The sequence below is a fragment of the Pleurodeles waltl genome, chromosome 5, assembly GCF_031143425.1.
Source record: "Pleurodeles waltl isolate 20211129_DDA chromosome 5, aPleWal1.hap1.20221129, whole genome shotgun sequence".
Lineage (NCBI taxonomy): Eukaryota > Metazoa > Chordata > Amphibia > Caudata > Salamandridae > Pleurodeles > Pleurodeles waltl.
In genome coordinates this window covers 132,219,337-132,243,731 of record NC_090444.1, presented here as the reverse complement: position 1 = coordinate 132,243,731, position 24,395 = coordinate 132,219,337, and the positions used below count along the sequence as shown (strand labels likewise).

The following is a 24,395-nucleotide window of genomic DNA, read 5'->3' as shown; positions in this document are numbered from 1 at the left end:
TGAAGGCGCCTCACAATGACCGTGCTCTGCGCCTGCGCAGACATTCCGGTTCAAGCCCTCCTATTATGAACTCATTGTGCACGAACTTGTGTGATTTTACAATTTATCTTGAATGGTGGCTCAGTCAATTAAGTGAATGCTTCCTGGGATGGTGTAATGTGACACACTAGGGGCCTTCAGCTGTTTCTTTTGAATTGTTTATGGAATTGGTGACAGGGATGGATTTGAGTGAATTGCAAGGGTAAAACTTACGCTTAACCCCCTTAGTCTGAATAATGTGAGCTCCAGAAGCGCCTAACAGTCCCCAAACTTTTAATCTATACACACCCTTACTCATAATTCCAGTGCAGCATTTCAAAAATATTTCTTCCTTGGGCGTAGTTTTATTTTTCTTCCTTTGTACCTGTCCAGAAAGGTGCATTCACATCAGTGTCTTTAAAAATATACCTCTTCTCTTGAATTTGTTTTTGGGAATTACCAGTTATTGCCATTAATGTGTTTTAACGATAGTAAGCACTTTTAAACTATATTGTAAACTGCACTTAGGAACTTTGCACTCTATAGTTGTTCTAGCCATGTTATTGTCTTGCAGCAGTGAGCGCTACAGTCTAAAGACAGCTTTAACCATGGTGGAACCAGACAACTGGAGAGTTACCTTTAGTTGCTATTTCTCTTCAGAACATTGAAAAGTTGGGAGCTCAACTGAAGACAGTGAAGGGGCCGAGGTACAATAATGAATGGTACAGACGTTTTGCTCCAGCATTCCAATGTTTGTCTTTCTGTTTTCTTCATTTCTAATTCAGAATATTTTACACCTACTAGTAGAATGTTCTAATAGCCTTATAGCCCTTTGCCTTGGGTTAGAACGATTGTTAAAGGTCTCTGTTCTCATTACAGTCCCTTACCTGCAGATTGGGTTTATAACTCAGGTTTGTGGGTCTTTTACCACTGTTACTGCTTCAGCAGTGGGCTATAATGCTTAATGATGTCAGGAAATTGCATTCTCCATAATATTTTGTGGGATCAATTCACAAGGATTCTGGGCACCTCCCCAATATCTGTGCATTAAATGTTTCAGAAGAAAGATGTCAGGTGACATACTAGTTTTCATGGACAGGATAACTTTAACAAAATATAATAGACATGAAGTATGGTTGATATAGGAACAAGTCATCAATGAATGACTGTTCAGGGAGATGGAAAAAGGATGAGAGGGGAAGGGGCACAAAGAGGTAATTGAGCCTTCGGTCCAAGTCCCAGATATCTCTCCCTTCCTCACATCTTTTTATGGGCTTCTGTTACCCTGCTAGAGGAACCACAGGAGCAAGGCACAGAATAAGTACACAAGTCATAAGGAACAATAGTGAATCAAGTTTTGGACCTCACATCATGGCTCTCCACTCCCTGCAGTCAAACTGCACTCTAATTGTTTATTTATATTGTGGCTGTAACACTGGGAAATATTGAAGTTCTAGATGGAAATCCAGCTCGACTCCTTTGCCTTTTCTACAACATCAAAGTAAAGGCGGTAAGGTACAAAAGATAAATGACTCATATTTACTTTTACTTCTAGAGGGTTTAAAGTATTCAAAATCTGTCGGCCCACCAAGGCTAATTTTTACCAAGTAATATCAACCGCCCATAGCAACCAATTAGGATTCTAGTTTTCCCTTGATATCCCGTTACCCTTTCATACATGGAACTGCTTCAGATGTTTTACATCTTCATTTTCAATGTGTGGAAGAGGCTGGCAGTGCATAGTTGGAAATCAGCTACCAAGATTGAGGTTAAGCCTGTGCCAGAGTTAAAATACAAGGGGCCAGATGTAGGAAACTGTTTGCAACTCGCAAACGGCAAAATTTGCCGTTTGCTAGTTGCAAAACGCAGTTTCCTATGCAGAAATGCATTTTGCGAGTCGTTACCGACTCGCAAAATGCATTTCAGACTCGCAAATAGGAAGGGGTGTTCCCTTCCTATTTGCGAGTCGCATTGGGATGCAATTCCATTTGTGACCACATATGCGGTCGCAAATGGCATCGCAGTTACCATCCACTTTAAGTGGATGGTATGGATGGTAACCCACTCGCAAATTGGAAGGGGTCCCCATGGGACCCCTTCCAGTTTGTGACTGGAGCCCAAAATATTTTTTCAGGGCAGGGAGTGGTCCAAGGGACCACTCCCTGCCCTGAAAAAAACCGAAACTAAAGGTTTCGGTTTTTTTGAAGTGCAGGTCGTTTTCCTGTTAGGAAAACGGGCTACACTTAAAAAAAAAAAAACTGCTTTATTGAAAAGCAGGTCGCTAACATGGAGGCCTGCTGACGTCAGCAGGCCTCCATGTTAGCGAGTGCCTATACTCGCAATGGGGCCGCAATTTGCGACCCACCTCATGAATATTCATGAGGTGGGTCATTGCGACCCCATTGCGAGTTGCAGTCGGTGTCTGAGACACCGTACTGCATAGCAATTTGCAACTTGCAAATTGCGAGTCGCAGGGACTCGCAATTTGCAAGTCGCAAATTGCTATTTTGCTACATCTGGCCCCAGATATCTAATGGCTCGTGAGAAATGCCCTAAGGTAACCATACCCATTGATTTGTAATGCATTTTGCAAGATGGTGGATGCCTTCCCATCTCTGTGATTGCTGGAATGTTGTAAACATAACAAGAGAGAGTGATTTTTGATTGGGTGTGATGATATTAAAGAATGCAAAATATAACAGTATACAAAAAGAACATTTGCTACACTGCAGTTGTTACCAGAATACTTAAAAGCTCATTGTCTTTGTGTGACTCCAAGGTTAAAGATTAGACATCGGTGACTTATTACGGTGCCTCACACACTAGCATTCTGCAACATGTGTGACATTTTCCCTTTTGTCAATCTGGTGATGATATAATTCACAGTATAAAAAGGATACATTATTTTCTCCTGTATTTGGTCATATCGAGATATCATTACAGTACATGCACCGCATCCACCTTCCCCACATCCCAGCTTCGTTCCAGGTAAACCCACTGAGAGAAGGAAAGTTAAGGAAAATAGCATTTTGAAGCTACAAAAAAAATACTGCACAAAAACATATATTCCTAAACACTGCTATTCTTTGGGAAGATGTTATTTTCCCTCACACTTTGCTGCAAATCTATGACATTTCCTCGCATTCATAAATATTATTATTTTACCTCTGTTATTGATGGTGGCAACTCATTCCATGGGGAATTGCAATTTTGCATTCTTAATTACTGTGGCTCCTGCCCAGCAAAGTTACAATAAGGTTGGCTACAGTGCAGTCACAAATCAACATTTAAGTGGTCATAATTCGGTGTAGATTGGTCAAAAGGGTCAAAAGGTATCAAGGGATCCCAAAAGGTATATTTTCCATGTATTATGGAAATTTATATAGAGGACTGTCATCACAAGCAACCAAATAAATACTGAAGGAAAGCCCACCCAGTTATTGTCTTGAGTGGGTGAAAATTCCTTCAACCTTTCTTGAGTTACTGAGCAAAAATGATTTTTAGTGATAGATAGACAGACAGACAGACAGACAGACAGACAGACAGACAGACAGGCAGACAGATAGACAGACAGGCAGACAGATACATATCCACTGAAAAACCCAAAGGTTAGTGAAACGTAATAGTTAGATGAAGATACATAGAGCCTGATTTAGATCTCGTTGGAGAGTTTTCTCCACCGCAATGGTAATGGATATCCCTTCCGCTGAAATATAATACCATTGTTTTCTATGGTATTTAGATTTTGGTGACGGCATATGCATCACCGGTGAGATGGAGTAACCCCTCCGCCGAGATCTAAATCAGGTCCATAAATTTTACATGAACAAAATCACTGAAATTCACAAGGTATAGTTATCTCAACAACTGTAACTTTAGCCCTAAAGTAATCATAATTCACACCCCAGCCATGCACAGTGTTGTCATCTATGATGTCATTTCAAATGTTGCAGCCTGGTTATCAATGATGTAACAGAGCATGTTATGACTGATGAAATATGGGAGATAATTAGCAGTGCATGGTGAGCTGCAGCCACCCTGGCTCCCTGCAAGTGATCCCATTGTCCGCGAAGGAGCTGGCAATGTTTATCCTTGTTTCAAAACAAACAAAAAAAACAAATGGGGTGTGCAGTGCCCACCCGAGGCACCGCACAGCATTACTTATTTGATGGGGCCATAGGGTAAGTCCCAGGGCCCCTGCACCCTTGCCTGCTCCCTAAAAGTGGCCCCATGGGCTGGGCAGGAACTGACAATGTTTCCTTTTCTTTTTTATAAAGGTGAGGTTCCCCGGTGCCCACCCTGGGCACCCCAAGGCATTAATCACATTGGGGGCTGTGAGGGGAAACCCAAATCCCTGCCGGCTCCCCTGCCTGCCCCCCACCCATCCTGGCCGCATCAGCAGCTGGCATTGCTCCCGCCCTCGGTAGCAGCTTTCTTTTGCTCCTTCAAGGTGGGAGGGTAGGCAGGGAGATACAATGTACTCCTACCTGGTGGAAGCAGCTTTCTGCTCCCACTCGGTGGGAGCACATAACAGGAACTCACAATGTCCCAGGGGATGGGGTCCCCAGGAGCATGCAACAGAGCCGCACCAGGGAATGGGGTCCCCGAGGTCACAGAATGGCTCTGGGAAGGGGTTGCATGCCCCCCTCCCCTTTGATAACTTATTTACCGCAGTGGATGGGGCCTATCTGGCCTCTAGCAACCTTGGGTGGGAGGCACATGCCCCTGTCCTCTTAAATTTCTTATCGGCCCCAGGAGATGGGGTCGCTAGGGCTTCAAACAAGCTCATGGAGGGAGGCACACACTCCTCTTTAAATAAAGTATCAGACCCAGTGGTGGGGTACCTGGGGCACCAGGCAGGCTCAAAAAGGTAGGCTGTGAGCCCCTTTCACATTTAAATAATTGGACCCAGGCAGTGGGGTACCTGGGGCCTCAGACAGGCTCAGGGAGGGAGACTGTGAGCCCCTTTCACCTTTAAATAGGTTTTGGCTCAAGGGATGGGGTCCCCAGGTCCTCAAGCAGGCTCAGGGAGGGGGCCTGCATGCCCTTCTCTCCTATAAAGACCATTGTGCCCCGCTGGGGCACTGGCCCACCCCAGGGGGGTTATGTTTTCATAGCACTTTATTTAAAAAATGTTGTCATGGACTCACAGATCCACTGTGAATTTATAGCCAAATTAAATATATATATATGTTTTTGTCCCCAAAGCAGATGCCTCAGGGAACTCCTCCTACCCCACCCCCCAGGCCTAGGGGGGGATTTTATCCTTACTGAACCCCCCCCCCGCCCCCCCCATATATTTTTTGAAATAATTTTTCCAGGGCAAGGGACTGAGTCCTGAGTCTTAAAATGGCTGCCTCTACATCATTTCATTCCATCATCTCCACATCATCGCCAGCACGGCCAGATAACATGCTGTAAATATATCACTGTGTTATATCCAAAAGGGCATACCCAGGATAACCAGCAACCTGAGGTAAACAATAGATCTAAAGGTAACATTCGTGCCTGTGTTGCAAAACTGTAAAAAATATTTGTTTGAAACGTTTTTACAATCAGTGTAGAATTAAATTAAGAGAGTAATAAACATAAGTTGCATCCTGAAGCTACCGCGGAGACATAAGGACACACCAGTACCTACAGTATCCTTGATCTTTTCAGATTCAGCTGCCCACAGTTGTATGACTTGTGCCCATGAGTCACCTCTTCCCAAATTAAGAATCATGTGTATAGAAACATACAGAGGCTTTACTTGGTTGTTATATTTTGTGGCCAGTTTGGTGCTCCTTTTGTACACTTTATGTATGTTTAGTCAATGTGTGCACTGCGTTTGAGGACTGAGCACTTTTTAAAACCATTGCTGTATTCGTGTCATTCTTTCCTGATTTGTTAATTGTAGTTCTCTGTTGGTTAAACAATCACAGTATTGCCACCGCTTGTAGTATGTCTGGTTACTGCTTGATTCAACTTGTTTTATTACTCTCTTAGTTAACAGATGCACTGTGCATGCTACAGGTAAACAGAAGCATACACAGTGTACCTAATCAACTTATTTTCACTCAGTCTGTGAAGTCAAACGTTCAGGTGCTGGCAGGGACTGACGGAACCATACGGGCAGGAGGTGGCCATATCTTCTGTGTGGTGATTAACTGAGAAAGGGATAAGATGACTGATCGGTTGGCATCCTTATACATACAACAGTAAGACACACTGCATTAACTCCTCAAATGTACTTTGCCTTGATTAATTACATAGTGAGAGGTGGTCAGCCTCAGACACACCCACCAATTCATTCTAAACTATTAAAAACTCCACCCACCCAAGCCACGTCCTGTTTTTTCAGTTGTGTCTTGGATACTTATCTGCACTAACATGGAGCTGAGGAGTTTGCTCTAGTATTTAGGAAGATTTAGAGAAGGTTGCTGCACCAAGTGGATGGTCTCCTCTTCCAACGCACTTGGTGTATGATTTCCCTGATGGAGTTTCAGGAGTTGTGCATGCTCGTCGACTGCCTTCTGGGTTTTCAAAGGAGAAAGAGCTGAGGAAGACACCAATGTGATGAGACAGTGGACCGCCTGGCTTTACAACAGAGTGCCCATCAAGTTAGCGAGGGAAAGTATTCATTTTGAAAATGGGGAATGTTTCTCATTGGTATATTTTAGTTGACCCATTTGCATGATGATGATTATTTAAGGCCCCTTGTTGTCTCAGTCAGTGTGTTGTAGACACTGGTGTGAGGACTGCGACAGTATAGAGAGGAAAAGAACGAGGAAGAAAGACATGTTACTCCTTCATCTTCCAAAAGCCAGGAGAAGCAAAGGGCTCCCAAAAAGTCTAGAACTTCTGAGATTCCTGTATGTCTAACAGCAGCAGAGGAGGAAAATATGACTCAGGAGGTGGTGAGTAAAGCTCCGCATTACTCTAACAAATAGGCAAAAGTGAAAAAGGTCGTAGTTGATTCTGACTCAGGTAATTACATTTATTTCCAAAGAGGAGTTGACAATGATCCTGAACCACATTGCAGATAATTTGGGGTTCCAGACAGTGCCTCAGCCAGAGGAACAAGAGGTTTAGTTCCCACAATATGTTAAGATCCTGATGATGGAATTACACCTTCACGGACAAATAAAACAGTTATATTTTGGCAATGGAAAGATTTGAACTTCTGTGCCTTTCCCAGATTCCTTGTGAAGACAAATACTCTGTTAGAGGGAGAGGATCTTATTTCTATGAGTGTGAAGGTGGACTTGATTCTTGCACCTTTAATACGAAGAACCACTGTGATTGTAGATGACTGCACTTCATTGGTCACGGTTGATCAGAAAATTGATAGAGCACTGGCGAAAGCATTTAGGTCTAATAACTTGACATTAAAAGCGTCCACCTATGCAGCAAATTCAGCACAGTCTATGGGTCATAATTTTGAATATTTATCACAGGCCATTCAAGAGGGAACGGATTGTGCAGACATCTTGTTGTATTGGAACAGCAAGCTAAATGTTTAGTGGATGTATTATATGATATAATCAGGTCTACAGAAATATCGTCTGGTGCACAAATTTTGGCACGCTGTAATCTGTGGGTTTGGAACTGGAAAGCAGAATACTCTGAAAAAGTAGCTTTTCTTAAAATCCCCTTTGAGGTCAAAAATCTTTTTGGAGATAAGCTGGATGAATTCATAGCTAAGATTCACAAAGACAGAAAGCCCACGCTTCTTTCTAAATCTTCACCAACTAAGTCTACCAAAGCATGGAAGAAAGAGTCCAATGCATCATATAAAAAAGGTATGCAAATCCTACAGGGCTCGCAGGAAGTTCTTCAAGCCCAGGACAATGGCTAAGGGGAAAGAGTCCTCGGGGCAACCTTCAGTAATGGGAAGCCAGCATTCCAGACAATTACCAGAAACTTCCTATTTCAGAATCTGCATTTATTAAAGTATGCCTGAATGTAGATAAAACAATATCAGATCAATGTTTTAGGTATCATTCAAAGACATTACAGGATAGAATTTCTATCCCACTCCAGAGACTCAAATTATTATCATGAAAATTCCATTAAATAAAGTAAAAAGAGATTTATTTTTATTGTTAGGATTCGGAATCCTTCTAGCCAAGAAGGCAATCGTGTGGGTTCCATTGGAAGAACAAGGAAAAAAGAACATATTCAATTTTGTTCTTAGTCAGAAAAGTCACAGGAGATTACAGGCCTGTGATAAATCTCAGATCTGTCATAAAACAGATGAAAACACCTAATTCAGGATGACAACCTTCCAGCAAGTGCTATCCTTGGTCTCGAAGGGAGATTTCTGGTGGCGATCAATTTGAAAGATGCATATCTTCATGTTCCAGTTCACCAGAGGAATCAACAGTATTTGACTTTTGTAGTGGGTCCTTGCCATTGCCATTTTCAAGTACCTTCATTCAGTCTCAAATCGTTGCCGTGAGTGTTTATGAGAGTCTTAACTCCACCTCTGACATTGTTACACCAACAAGGGCTCACTATTCTCTCATACCTCGATGACTGCTTGATTGTGGCTCCATCGTTTCACATGAGGGAACAACACACGCAAAAAGCTTTGGAAATACTACCAGCACATGGGTTTCTAATCAGTGTTGGAAAGTTTCACCAAGTCCCAGCTGTGATGCTATTAATTGTGTTTGACCAATGACTTTGTGTTTCACCACTGCGCATATTAGTTGCTCAATGTTCACCAGTAGCACATTACATGTTATGTTCAGTTTAGCTGCCTATTGGCTTTATCATAGAGTTAGCCATTACATTCTGTATTCAGGTCAGTTGCCTATTGGCTTTAACATGGCGTTAGCCATTACATTCTGTATTTAGTTTAGCTGCCTTTTGGCTTTGACATGAGACATTACATTTGATATTTAGGTTAGCTGCCTATTGGCTTTAACGTGGGGTTAGGCATTGCAGTTGAGACATTGCAGATGAGCTGTGTTTTTCCAAGCTGTGTTTTTCCACATGGTGGACCAAGCAGTGTTTTTCATACCAGACCTTAGCTGATAAGAGCACGTAGATTTTGTGTTTACCTCGCAATCCAGTCTGAGAGCGAGTGAGCTCGGGAGAATTGGCCACTCTCCAAGGTTCTTCGGTTCTCACACTGAGTTTGCATTTAAGTATGACTCTGGGCTACAGCAGGGGTAGATTGAATCTGCTTGACTTCAGACAGGAACGGAGACGTCAGTTGCCTGTCTCCCGTTTGGGTAGAAAATCTCTTTCTCGCAGTTGACCCAAGTCATCAACTTGCAGATCCCAGAAAGATGAAGCTGAGCTATAGGCCCTACGGTGAGGAATTTTGACTTTTATGCTTTGCTTTGAAGTTATGCTATAATATAATCACATCTATTTGCTGTGTACATTGCAACTGGGAAGTACTTTGATATATTTTGCTTTCATTGCTGCAACTACTTTTGAACGTGTGCTTCCAATCTACTAATTTCGTCTCTAAGGAACCTCGTGGTGGAGAATTAATAACAATAAATGTCTTCTTTAAACTCAGAAGTGCATTCCAGAGAGGTTCTGTAAGCTCAGTTATGAGATAAGAGCAGGAAAGCAGAACACCAGCACAGAAGCAGATTTTCATAGGGGCCAAATTTGAGGCCATCAGAGACTTGAATACTCTTCCAGACAAAAGAATGAAGATGATTCAAATGCACATTATTACACTGATGCCGCCATCCAACCTAACGGCTGATGAATGGTTACAAGTCCAGGTAGACATGGCAGCAACTGTTTTCCTTGTTCCCTGGACAGGATTTCATCTCAACAGATTGATGAGATACATTTTATCGCCCTGGTCTCCAGTAACACTGGATCTTCTCCTTCCAATCCCAATCACTTCCTTTATGAAAACACAACTTCCATAGTGGTTACACAAAGACAATTTGCTGAAAGGGGTTCCATTGATGGCAACACCACAGATCACCATAATGATGGATGCCAGTTCATCAGGATGGGAAGCTTGGACTGAAACCCAGCAGGGCCAGGGAAGATGGGCTCCAGAACAGACAGCAAAATCTTCCAACTGGAAACAATTGCAAGCAGTTTACCTAGCATTAATGATCTTTTCTCTGGAACTTCAGGGCAAAGCAGTGGTAATTCGGACAGCCAATATAGCAATAAAGATTTATATCAACAAGTAAGAGGGAATAACGGTGCCTTCACTGTCTTTGATCATGGATCACATCTTCCTTTGTGCTCAGAGGAATATCATGTCTCTGACAGCAATTTACATCAAGGCCAAGATAAATGTGGTTGCAGACAAACTCAAAAATCCCTCCTTCCATGGAATTTTGTTTCAACCCCCACATTCTTTTTCAGATTTGCAACATGTGGGGCCAATTAGTTGCAGATATTTTTGCCACATGACGGGATGGTCTAGTACCCATGTACTGTTCACGATGGAGAGAGGAAGATGCATGGGATCTGGATGCTCTTTCTTGTCAATGGCTATTAGGTCTGCTGTATGCCTTTCCCCCATTGCCTCACTCCTCATGCTCTTAATCAGGCTGAAGAAGGAAAAAGTGGAAGTGATCTTGGTTGCACCAGCCTGGCCTAGCTTCCCCTGGTACTCTCTTCTAGTGAGGATGAAAGTGGACACCTAGTGGAACTTTGAACTGTTTCTCTCTCCACTATCCTTCCATCTTCAGGCCAGCAGTTTGAGGAAAATGAGACTGGCGGCCTGGAAATAGAAGAGGCAGAGCTACTAAGAAGAGGTCTGTCAGAAAGAGTGGCTAACTCAGTGCAAGCTTCACAAAGGTCTGACTTTGAAGTCTTCTAACCTTCATTGAAGAACTTCTTGTAGCTGCTGTGAGAAACACCAGATCTCATCTCTTACTGCTTCCCATTTACAGATATTTGAGTCTTTACAGAATGGGTTTGAGCTTGATCTTGAAGTGGAAACACTCAAGCTCCAAAGTGCAGTTCTTAAAGCCTTCAACTCACCCTTAGCAGATTCTACAAAACATTTTGATCTAGTCAGTAGGTTGTTTAAGCGCTTCTCTGATATCAGGCCCTCAATTAGACCTAGGCCCATAGTTATACTTTTTTTAGCGCCGCATTTGCATCATTTTTTGACGTGAAAGCACCGCTTTTGCATTAAAAGGCGGTGCAAATGCAGTGCTAAAAAAGTATAAATATGGGCCCTAATTTACCACCACGTGATCTAACATTCATACTGAGAGTTGTAACTATACATTCTTTTGAGCCTATTCAATCTATTCCCCAGATTTGTTAATCTTTAAACTGTTTCTCTACTGGCAATTACATCTGCCAGACGTTTGGGGGAGACATGGTTCCCTATCTTTAGTTCCAAAGGTTAATAGATTTGTGCAAACAGAACAGGAAATCATTTTGCCAATTTTCTATCCTAATACTCAGAAAGAAGTGTTTGCACTTCACTGTCTCGATGTTAAAAGGACACTACTGGTGTATCTGGAGATGGTAGAAGAAATCAGAATCCCAGGGTCATTTAATGTGTTTGTTAATTTCTCTTCAGATAAAGAGGATCATAAACTTTTGATCCAAAGACTTTTAGGCCCATTATTATTGTTTTTTTGCTCCGCATTTGCGTCATTTCTTGATGCAACAGCGGTGCAAACTTACAAAATATAATTGTATTTGGTAGGTTTGCGCCACTTTTGCGTCAAGACATGATGCAAATGCAGCGCAAAAAAGTATAAATATGGGCCTTAGTAGATGGATCTGGTCTACTGTTTCTTTAGCATTGAAGGAAGGTCAACATGAAGTATGGCTGCTTACTAGACAGAATTGCACGGTGCCTTCTTAGTTGAAATTTATAGGGCAGCCATGTGGCAAATTCCTTCCACTTTTGGTGTAAACATTACAGAGTTCTTCAAGAGACAGAGATTAAGAATGTGTTTGGCACCAGAATTCTTTTAGTTATGACATGAACATATGAGAATTGCATTAAAATGCTGGTAAGAACGTAATTCCTTTTTGTTGTACTGGCATTTTTGTCACAGCTTTCTGGATCTCACTGTGTAATTAATCATGGCAAAGTTTCCTTTGAGGAGGTAATGCTGGATTACTTACTGGGAATAGCATTACTCCGCTTAGTTACTTTACCTGGATTTATTATCACCGCCAACCCACCCTGTGAGACCAGGCCAACTTGTTTAAGAGTGATCTTGTGTCAAGTAAAAAACAGGAAGTGAGGTCGGTGGATGGAATTTTCAAAAGTTTGGAATGAATTGGCGGGTGTGTCTCAGATTGACCGCCTCTCACTCCGTAATGATCTAGGCAAAGAGTAATGCAATTACCAGTAAGTAATCTAGCATCACTCTGCCAAGACACAATTAAGCGTATGTCAAAAATCTTCCAATCCCATGTCCTTTGTCTACTGTGACCCTAAGGCCCATATTTATACTTTTCTTAGCGCCGCATTTGCGTCATTTTTTGACGAAAAGCGGCACAAACTTGCAAAATACAATTGTTACTTTTCCCCGTGGCAGGAAGGATGCATTTCAATATAACAGTAAATTAAATATGAAGCATTAAAACCGATGAGTTTGGCTGGCAGAAGGATGAGGCAGGGGTCAGAGTGGAGGCACTGACTGTCACACCTGGAAATGCGCAATCTGTCTGGTGTCTGTCTCTCCTCGACCTCCCTGCCCACGCAGGGCCCCCAGCCCTATAATGATTAATCTCACTTCACAGGAGGACGGATGAACTGACTGGGGTCACGTGATTTGTGGTTGAAATATTTCAATAGTTCAGATTTGTGGATTAGCTTTTTTTTAAAGAAAGTGTAAACATTTCAGTTTCATGAAAGAATATACGAAATAAATGATTTTGGCTGTGGCTTGTTGGCAATCCAAAATGTACACATAAAGAACAATACAACTGCAGTGTAGGTGTCTCTGTATAATACTATCTTACACTATGCAGTTTTCAGACTAATTACATGTGGAGGTTGCAGTGTACTGTTACCAATGGCTGCACAGGTGTGGGGCTAGGAGCTAGGGGTCGGTGCAGACCATGCTTGATGTGGAACACGTGACGCCTGCCACACTTAGGGGTCATTTACATCTGTAAACCTACGTTTATGGTCATACGTGACTGTGAATCAGGACAAATGTCTTCAAAAATTCATTTGACAAAAACAGTTATCCATCGTTCATGTGTTTCTCACGAGTTGACAAACAAATGGACAACATCGTGACCTGCCCCCGGTTTCTAAGCATGCCGAAAACAAGACACGAAGGCCATGATGCAACCCTGGTGGATACATTTTCTCCGAAGGTAGGCCAGCAGGGTCATTTCAGGTTCTGCATGTTTCTCCACGACCTACAAAAAAAGGCAAGAAATATATTAACTTGGAGCAAGTAAAGCTGTAAAAGTAGTATAATTATTCTCAATTTGCAAGACTCCTTGTCTCATGCCTTTTCAATTGACTACACGGTCAAGCTTAGGGTTTGACTATTCAGATAAAGGGAAAGAAAAATACAAAACTTTCTCGTATTAGCTATGCAATCTGTTCCCGACGCACCTTTACTAGCCAAAATACTAAGGCCCGTATTTATACTTTTTTTAGCGCCGCATTTGTGCCGCTTTTTGACGCAAAACGGCGCAAACCTACAAAATACAATGGCATTTTGCAAGTTTGCGCCGTTTAAATACGGGCCTAAATATGACATTTAAGGACCATCATTTTCGCATACGAGTACATTAGCAAACTTAGTGGCAGATTTAAGAGCCCCTTGCGTCACATTACCATCATTTTTTTTACGCTAATGTGGCCCAAGGCAAAAATTGCAGCGCCATATTTACAACAGTGAAGCAATGCATGCATAGCCCCACTTTGTAACCCTTTGCACTACATTATGCCTGCACCAGGCATAATGTATGCAACGGGGGCGTTCCCCCGTTAGGGGTGGGCTGAAAAATTGGCACAAAGAAATCTCAGAGATTTCTTTCCATCATTTTTTTGGCACTTTTAACGCCTGCTCAGAGCAGGCTTTAAAAGAACGCATGCTATTATTTTCAATGGGCCTCAATGGGCTTTGCAGGATTAGCGTCAACATTTTTCACTCTAATCCTGTAAAGCTCCAAACTAGCATAAAAAATGTTGAAGCTAGTTCCCCTAACTACACCATGGTGCACTGTTTCTTAGATATGGCGCACACATGGTGGCATTAGGGGGGGCTAAGAGGTGCAAGAAAAGTGGCGCTGCACTGGCTCTTAAATCAAGACCTTAGTGTCCCTCTGTGGCTGTGACTCTCTAGTGCTCAGACGCTTTCTAATTATTCAATAGTGCATAACTATTCACCTCCTCGCTTAGAATAGCTTGTGTATGTAGTATCAGTTTAACCATTTGGTGAACCCAGAGGGATTTAGTAATCCTGCACTGCAACTCTGATGATCAGGGGCACCTCCTCAGTTAGAGTGGAGGAGCGTCAACGCCCCGCGCCAGCAGCAGAAGTTGCAAACCTTTCAGAACAAAGAGATAATAAACTATGTTTAATATCCTTTTGTTCTGAAAAGAGTGGGGCTATGGGGGTGACTAGCAGTATGGGGGAGTTCACAATCCCCCTCAGAGAGCATGTGTGTTTGTCCAGCCATCTTGGGCCGGCCAAACACACGTGCGCAGTAGGCTTTCTCTAGCCCAGCAACACAGTTGCCGGGCTGGAGACAGCCTGCACAGGCTCCCTGTCTGCCTGGGAGCACCCTGGCTGGCCACTCCCAGCCAATCATGACGCTGCTTTGAGCAGCCTTAGGTTTGGCTGCAGGGAAAGCTGGGAGCCTGTGCCTGCAGCAAAGCTGGAAAGGAGAGCGGCGTGGCGCAGGTCGGCGGATCAGATACATTTTTACATTTTTTTAAAATAATTTAATGTACCCCAGCTTCCCTTTCACCCTCCCCTGTACCTCACCCATCTTTCCCTTTTTAGCACTGCGAGCCGCGACTGCAGATGAAATCACATTACTACATGGAAACTCCTGACAGGTCTCCTCCAACACAAAGAGGGTAGTTACACCATGTGCATACATGCAGTGAAACCTGTAACTTGGTTACTGATTGATATTTTCTACTTAGGGCTTACAAACCTACTCCAGTAATATTTACACACCTTCTCACTGTCCGCATGGTACAAATGTATTATCCATGATCATACTGTCGCACTCTCAATGCACAGAAGGTACAATTTAAAGATGTAACATTGAAGTGAATAAAGTGGGATATTTACTCTACCCAACACTCTATTGTTTTGCTTTTCAAATTCCTGGCTATAGGCTTGTTCTCTTGGATAGTAGGGTTAATAGCAAGGTGGGAGATAATAGTAAATTGCATATTGTAAGGTTATTATAAACATATAGGCTGCCAAGTTATTACATATAGGATCTACTCATGGGTTTTTTAAGTATGTTCGTGATAGCCACTATGTAGAACAATATCTCCATGACCCACAATCTCACATTGCATGCCAGCAATTTGCAATATTACTGGTCTAAATAAGAAATTCTAATTTAAACTCTTCATTCATAACCAGTCTGAAAATCTAACAATTAGGATACATTTATTGTGTACAGCCTTTTCAACTGTATCAGTCAATTGATTTTGTACATATACTTTTGTTGCAAATTACAGTTTTCAGTGTTACATTTACGTTATATATTATTTTATAGGATGCTTCTGACAAAAAGAAGTACAATCTGTACAGTAAGCACTGGCATTGCTAATACTGTAGGTCTGGATTATGAATGAAATTGCCTTTTGTGTCACTGATGGGAGTAGGCACTCAATAAGGCATCATACATGGACTGTCTCGAATCTTTGCACTCATGCATCCATTTATCAATCCACTTACTAATCCCCCCATTCATCCTCTAAAACATCTGCAATAAAACACACACAAACTCAACAATGTATGCAAGATAACATAAAAGAATATGAGTAGAAAAAATAACATATTCTGCTTCTAAACATGGTGGGCATATGTTTGAAATAACAACATTAAACAAAGTAGTGTGTGTCTTTCTTGCAAATATATTGTAAATAGTCTATTGTTGATTTAAAGTTCAGGCATGGCTGCCAAATTTAGAACCAACATGTTGGCCATCTTGGAATAGTAAAACAATGATATAATATGGACAGCAGCATACTATAATGATCTCCTGGTTTAGAGGAAGTGGTTATATGGACTTGACACACTGCTGAATACATGAGTGGCAAGAAAGCAACTTGTTAGCACTGCCTGGAGGCCTGTACTATCCTCTTAAGAAACACTGAAATAAAAGTAAGAGAAGTAAATAAAATGGACGGAAAACTTTAAAAGGAGTAATTTAAAAAATAAAGAACTAGCCAATCAGTCCTCATATTGAACCACATTCATTTGCAGGTGAATGTACACACTTGATCAGAAAATGCCTTCATTCAAATGGCAAAAAAGCCAATGACTGATGCAGACTCAACCAATACCTCATGCAACTCTATGTCATGGATGAAAAAAGAGTTTAAATTACTGTAAACCAGACCAATTTCCGAACAGAGGATATCCAAAGGTGCTCTATTTATCTACATAGACTACATTTGTATATGCAGATGTATGTATATATAATGATTTTTTATTACAGGATCTTGTTAGACAACTGAGAAGAGATTCTAGCAAGAATTATTACAGAGCAAATCTTCTCCCCCTCATGGTTTATCAGAGACAATCTGATATTTTGAGCAACAAAATACCTATCTGTAGTCTTCAGTACAGATCAATAACAATCCATCCTTAAATGTCTGTTGATTTTAACATATGCTTTTCACACTCAATATTCCAAGCCTACTGGTTTTATTGTAGCTTTTTCATAATATGTAGATTAAACCAATGGCAGCAGAGTTTTTCCCAGTGAACCAATCAACCCTGTAGCTGTTATCAATGGTTTATACCCATAACCAACTGTGCATAAGTGTTCCAGCAAGGGAACCATCAGGTATACAGTCATAAAACTACATAGTACACACAATTACAATTGGCAAAGCAAAATATTATCTCTTCTAGGAGATCCTAATATGAATTCTGACAGGACAAATCTTCTATGCCTATGGTTTATCAGGGAGGTATCCAGCACCAAGATGCTTGCCTACTATGGTCATCTGTGAGATTCCAAGCAACAAAATGGGGATCTGTAGGCTCTAGTACCGTGAAATAACAACCTACTCTTAAATGCCTGTTGTTGGACCTGGCCCTCTCAGCATGGTCACCCTTCAAGTTTTTGCCTTTACCCTCCACTTTTTGCTGAAAGTATTTGTGTTGGCCTTAATACTCTTTGCACGTTATTACTGCTAAAGTGCTTGTGCTCATTCCTTCAAAGAGGCTGAGTGGACCTTGGCTGAGAAGAAACCTTTGCTGGCACATGAAATTGGACTGAGGGAGCTGGGGCTGAAAGCCAGACAGATCCCAGAGTCTAGCAACAATGGTGGCAGCCTACCTGCAGTGTCTACTGGAGAGGTGAGGGTCGGCATTCTAAAAGAACTGGTACCCAGTTATGGGTGTTTTTCTGCATATGAGGTAGCACTAAGGGTAACAAATGTTCCAGAAGAGTACTGGGGAGTAGCGTATGGACCACACACCCACAGTGGGGGGTGACACAGTTCTCACACTTGAGACAGATGACTAAATAAAGTATACCCGCAGGTATTGGGCTGACCCTTAAGAAATATCATCATAGGTTCAGTGACAGCCAAAAACCCACAAACCAGTCTTGGGTGTATTTTTTTAGATTACTCCAGCAATGCACTGAAGTGCTGAGTGAGGGGCAACAAAGTTGATGATTTTGTTCAACTATACAACTTGTTTTTGAGGGAGCACATGCTCAATATGTGTTTTACAGAGCTGCTCAGCACCCAATAGATAGCAAGCTTGCTGACCCCAGAAAGCTTGCTGAGGTTGAGGGGGCAGACCTCTGGGTCAGCACCAGAGGGTCCAAAAAGCTAATTGGAGGTTACCCCAAGAAGGGTGGTTCAGGTACCCCACAGCAGATTGAGGGGAGGTCAACGAAGACACTGCCATGTCCCAGAGCAAGGAGGGGGGAGGATTCTCATGCCCCTTCGTGAAGGAGGAAAGTTCTGGTAAACGGTGGCCCAGGGCGTCCCAATTCCAACCCTTCTGCTTTGATTGTTCTTAGCTAGGGCACAAACTTGGGGACTCTGTCTGTCCTAAGAAGGACCCACTGGTCGGACCTCCACAGGGGTGGCCAATAGGGCCTTAGGGGTGAGTAGTCCCCAGGGACAGAAGGTAGACAATGCCCTAATCTCCCTCAGTTGGGAGGTAGACTCAGAGGGTAGACTTGTGATCCTTGAGGATGAGTGTCATCACTTCCACCAGATGAAGGTGAATGGGGTCCCTGTCACTGTTCTGAGGGACACTGGGGCCAGACCATGGTAGTGGAAAGGCTGGTTTCTCCAAAGCAGTACACCGGCCTGGTGTGTAGGTTAACCCTGGCCCAGGGGCAGGACCTTTTCTGCCCCATGGCCCTCGTATCTTTAGGGTGGGGTGAGAAGGTGACACAGGTATGCCCATAGTCTGCATTCTGTTGAATGGGTTGCCACCAGTGTCAGGAGAGATGTGAGGGGCAGCCACGCAGGGCACCCTGAAAGGTCAGAATTCTGGGGGCACTGCTTCCAAGCAGAGGTTACAGAGATGTAGGGAGATGAAGGACTCACCCCTGACCTTTTCTCAGGCGTAGGTATAGACTCTGGGCTGAGTGACTAGCCTCAGGCTACCACCCCTGGACTGGTGGGATGGAGAGTGAAAGAAGGGTGCCTAACACCTGGGGCTGTTGCCCCTCACTCTGACAAACCTCAGGGATCAAAGATCCCTGGATTGCCTGGGGCCCGGCTTTTGACACTGACAGCTATTAGTGACCTCTGTTGGTTGCTGCCCTTATTGGCAGAGATTTTTCTTGTGTTCTGGACAGAAGTCAAATCCAAGGGCTGGAATGGACTACATCACTTGTTGGCCATGGTGGCACTGTCTATTAAGTTTAGGTGCTGCACAAATGGTGTCCACAATTGACAAGAACGGTCCTCAGTGGGTGGGATCAGTGGCTCTGGAGAGTGTACACAGAGGGATCCAATCAAAATCAGGCGGGCATATAACTCACAAGGGCCTCTGCACAAGAAGACCATTGTCCAGGTTCTATCATCTGAGCAGGGTAGACATCGAGTTACTGATTGGTCTATCCTGACTCCAGGCTGGATGGGGGTCACGTTGGACCTGGCCCTCTGTGCAGGGCCACCCCCCAAACCTTTTGCCTCTATCCTACACTTGTCTCTGAATTCATTTTTGTTGGCCTTAGGACTCTGTGCAATTAACCACTGCTAACCAGTGCTAAAGTGCTTGTGCTCTCTCCTTCAGACATTAATTATACATCCTAGGTAAACTGATATACTATAATCACAGGGCCTGTAAATTATATTCTACTAGTGGCCTGAAGCACTGATTGAGTCACCCACTTAACCAGCCCCTTAAAATATGTCCCAGGCCTGCCATTGCACCCTGAATGCTGATTTAAACTTCCAATTAGACTTGGCAACATAACCCCCTTGCCAAGCCTTAAACTCCCCTTTTATTTAAGGTGTGTCACCCTTAAGGTAGGCTCTAGGTAGCCTATATAGAGGGTACATTGTAATCAAAAGGTTGGACACATACATTTGAGTTTTAAATGTCCTAGTAGTGATAAACTCCTCCATTTATTTTTCACTACTTGTGCCATATGAAAACATTGAGTTGCCTTATTACATTTAATAAGTGCTAACATTTGATTGGGGACATTTGGGTATTTCATGTTTGGTATCTATTAAATTGTAATTAAAAATCCTTTTTAACAGTAAAGTCAGATTTTCAATTACAATTTTAGAACGTTGCCCTCTGCTATTTGGCGCATGCAGCCTTTCCTAGGTCACGTGACTGGATGTAGTTGGCAGTTGGACTTTTATTCCTCTCAATCAGTCACACAATAGAGGGATTAGGTGTGCCTGAATGGGCCATCTGCTGGCAGGATGTGGGGCAGAGTTAGGTACAGCTCCATTTGCAACTGAATAGGCTGTGCTCTGCCTTTGCCTTCCCACAAAAGTCTTGTTACCACTGCTTTGTCCCTACAGCCAGCTTGGAGCCAGGTCAGGAAATTGAGGAAATTGCAAGCACTTCGAAGGAACACTTAGAGAAACTTTTTCTACTTTAAAGAAGGCACCAGGTATAAAAATAGAGCCCTCAGACATACTCTCCAGTTCTATTTCTGGATCTGCAGAAGAACTCTCGGAGGACTGTATGCTGCTCTGTTTTGCTGCAACTGGAAGGACTGCTTTGCCGCCTGGCCTGAACCCAGGACTATCAGAGTGATCCCAAGGGCTAGTTTTCTGGCCTCCTGTTTAGAGCCACAGGGACATATTAGGCTTCCATCAGCTTGAACCCACATCTGAACTCAGCCTGGGTGAGCTCTAACTCTCAAGTGGTGCCCCTCCTTTTCTGAACCCTTGGAGGTGGTGCTAAAGGTGCCCAGAAAGCCAAAATCCAAACCTTGGGAAACTTTTTAGCTAAAAACGACTCTGATAACCAAAAGAAGACAGAAACCAACCTGCTCCTCTATCTGCTCAAAGTGCATCACCAGTTGGCCTGAGTTTGAGGCAGCTCCAGTTGTGTTCCTTCTACGCAGCAACAAATCCTTTTCAGTGGTCCCTCGCCAAAGGTGTTTCCAGCCTCCTGGAGCAGTTGTCGGCTCCAGCCTCCTGCCTTGTCCCACTGGAGATTTTTGAAATGCCCAAAAAGTGTCTTAAGTCCAAACCTAGAAATCTTCACCACGACTTTACCCAGTGGCTCCCCAATGACGACGCTCACTCCTCGGACACCACCTGCAATCTTCCCTATGCTGAACTTTACCTTCTCAGAAGGTAAGCTCCGACTGGACCCAATCCACTTCTTATATCTGACCTGCGCTCCTTTGCGATCGTCTATATTTTTTGACAAGACGTCCGCGGTTGTTGTTTTGATCTTTTAGGAGCAAGATTTTCACTTAAACTTTAAAAATTCATAACTGCGGTTCTACCTTCTACTGACTGGATCATTGTCGTGTCAAATTATTTATTAAATTTGACTCTATTTTTTTTAATTGGTGTGTTTTGTTTTCACTCTATTTCTGTTTGTGTGTTGCATAAAAAAAAATACACATTGCCTCTCATTTAGGGTTGGCTGTTTTTTGTGCCTAGCTCCCCAGGGTTAAGCACAGGTTAATTTAGTAACTTTTTATAGTTCACCCTGCCTGGCTGTTGCTTGAACTAGGGCCACCCCCCCCATTCAACCAACAACCCAAATTCTCACATTAATGTTCAGCAGTTTGGATCAGGACTTGCGTTGGTACAGTACCATTAAGTGATTTGTGTTACACATAAATCCCAAATAAATAATTTGGCACCAGAGTTGACCTCTTTTTAAATTCTTCTAAGTGTTCTATTCGTTGTTTTCTCTCTTTTCCAAATTAAAGTGCCCTACCTTTGTTTTTGCAAGGGGGATGTATTTGTCCAGCTTTGACACCGTCATCAGGGCTGAGCTGTTGAAGCACTGCAAAGAGAAGGAGCTTAAGGAAAGCAGGTGGGCTACCAAACTGGGGGAATATTTACGAGGGCCTGTGTCATGTTTGTGAAATGCAACATGGTACATGCAGGACGCAAAGCTCCAAGTCATGTTTATGAAGGCACGCAAAGCCTCTTTGTGTGGCTTGGAATAACTTCACAAATATGGAGTAATGCAACACATCACAAATTGCTGTGCTGCCTTACTCTGCCCTGGGTAGGCATTCCAGGGGTGTTGCAATGGGTGTTCCCATGTTACTCCCATGGTTTTTTATGCATTCCAGATTTACAAAGGCTAGTAAACCTAACAATGCGTCCAAATCGTACACTTCCCCAGGGGAGGCATAACAAGGAGAAATATGTTTATTTCTTCTAATTTCTTCCTCTATGTATGCTGCGTTCTGCAGTACACATAGAAAGAGGTAAACACATCTATGGATTGTATCTTTGCAGGAAGGTGTCCCTTTCTGCCCAAAAACAATCCCGCCTATAACACAGGCACCCCAGCAGTGCAGCAAGGTAACTTGCTGTACTGCCCTGCGCCACCATTCCCGTAAATATGACCCTGGGTCTCCAGGTAGCCCTCAGAGCTTTTGAAGATGTTCATAGAAGGATTATGAGGAGGGGGAGCACTCTCCGAGGATGATGAGGAGATTGAGGACCCAGACCTGGGACCTGAACTGCACAGAGAGCCCAACTCAACCCCAGTGGATGCCCACTGGGGCAGGGAGGAGTGTGTCTTTTAGGACCTGTTGTCAGAGGAGCTGGGGGACACAAAGGCAGAGAGGGAGCTCAAACTGCAACTGGACAAACTAAACATAGAACCTGAGGAAACAATGGCACGGTAGAGATTTGCCATGGAGGAGAGGATAATGGCCCATGAGCTCAGTCTCAGAGAGTTGGGCTGTGCAACTTGATTCTGAGGGAGCACATGCTCAATACCTGTTTTACAGAGTTGCACCATCACCTAGCAGATAGCAGGCTTACTGACTCCAGAAAGCTGGCTGAGAAAACAAACCTATGGGTCAGCACCAAAGTGTCCAAAATGGAATCTGGGGGGGCTCCCAAAAGGGTGGTCAGGTTTCTTACTAGAAGAAACAATTGTCCCCAAGTGTTATGAGTGTTACTAGTATGGGCACACCAATGGTGGACAGACCCCAGGGTTGGTCAGTATAGTGCTCGCGGAGGAGATGGCCCCAGTTAGTGTGGGGTAAACATCTGAGGTTACCTTAGTATTCCTGGGTGACAAGGCGATGGTGCCCACATGCCTTCTAGTACTTTCAATTACAGAGAGTGGGTCACCATCAATGGGCAGAGGGAAGAGGCACTGAGGGACACAGAAGGCAAAATGTTTACTGTCAGGTGTGATCTGGTGTTTTCAAAGCAGGTAATACCCAATACATTCCACCTGGGTGTAGTAGCAGACAACCAGAAGAGCCCTTCAGGTTCTGATTTATCTTGAGTGACGGGGTGGTCCTCAGGTTTTCTGAAAGTTGCTGTGATGCCTGCCATGCCTGTGGACTGTCTGCCAGGGAATGGTCTGGAGCGCACTGCCTGGAAGAAGTTGAGCTCAGGTCACACCTGAAAATGTTTAGGTAGCCTGAGTAGGTATGTGTGACCACCAGGTTCAATGCTCCCTAGGAGGAGAGTCAGGGAGGTCTGGAGCTGGAAACATGAGACCACAGACCCCTCAGGTGGTTCTGGCAGATAGGGGGTGAGAATCTAAAAGGTTGAGGTGGTCCACCTCCCTACATATCTTTTATATTAATAGAGTAACAGAAAAAATAGAAAGCATTATATATATGTAACAATAAAACTTCAGTTTAAAATACATAATCAGTCGGCAATGCTCTTTTTCTATTTAGAGTTTCTGTAGCATGCTATGGCTTCCCCAAAATCTAAACTACTCAACTGCAGCAAAATGGACAACGCCTCAAAGTGATTTTGGACCCCGTATTTTAAAAATATCAACTGTGAAATATTTTATCACCCTCTCAGAAGTAGGAGGCGATTCAAAAGGATATTTACAACATCATATGTAACCCTTTAAGCACATAAACAGCTCCCTTGATTTTTATTTATTTTTCCCATCAGACTGTTATTTTCCGGGCTAAATTACTACCAAATCTTAGTCTTAAATTTAGTGCACTTAATGTTCCTTCCATTTCCATCCACTAGAGAAAGGGCATTATTGAAATATTGGTTAACAGATACTCTGTTGGAAATGGCCCTTTTTACAGGGTTACCCCCAAACATTTTGCCTACCTCCTGAACTCTTCTGACCTTGTTTTTACTGACTCTAGGACTCTGTGCACTTTAACACCCCTAACCAATGCTTGTGCTCTCTCCCCTACATCATGGTAACATTGGCTTAACCACAATTGGCATTTTAAACTTACTTATAAGTCCCTTGTCAAGTGCACTACAGGTGCCCAGGGCATGTGAATTAAATGCTACCTGTGGGCCTCCAGCACTGATTGTGCGACCCACTTAAGTAGCCCTGTAACCATGTCTCAGTCCTGCCATTGCAGAGCCTGTGTGTGCAGTTTTACACTGCCATGTCAACCTGCCAAAATAGTCCTTTGCCAGGCCCACACCTTCCTATTTAGGTAACCCTAAGGAAGGCCGTGGACAACCCTGAGGGCAGGGTGCAATGTATTTAGAAGGAAGAACATGTACTTTTGAGTTTTACATGTCCTGGTAGCGAAAAACTCCCAAAGATGTTTTTCACCATAGCAAGGCCTGTCTCTCCCATAGGATAACATTGGGATTACCT

At 43.2% G+C, this 24,395-nt stretch overlaps 1 protein-coding gene across 1 annotated transcript in view; it reads right to left on the bottom strand.

The window, feature by feature from the left end:
• Positions 1 to 24,395, bottom strand: part of XDH (xanthine dehydrogenase) — a 411,630-nt gene that overhangs the window by 348,821 nt on the left and 38,414 nt on the right. The window contains exons 2-3 of the mRNA XM_069233805.1: positions 13,290 to 13,347; positions 2,919 to 3,015 (exon numbers count right to left, since the gene is read on the bottom strand). Of these exons, the coding sequence (XP_069089906.1) occupies positions 2,919 to 3,015; positions 13,290 to 13,347 (155 nt within the window). The remainder of the gene's footprint in view (positions 1 to 2,918; positions 3,016 to 13,289; positions 13,348 to 24,395) is intronic.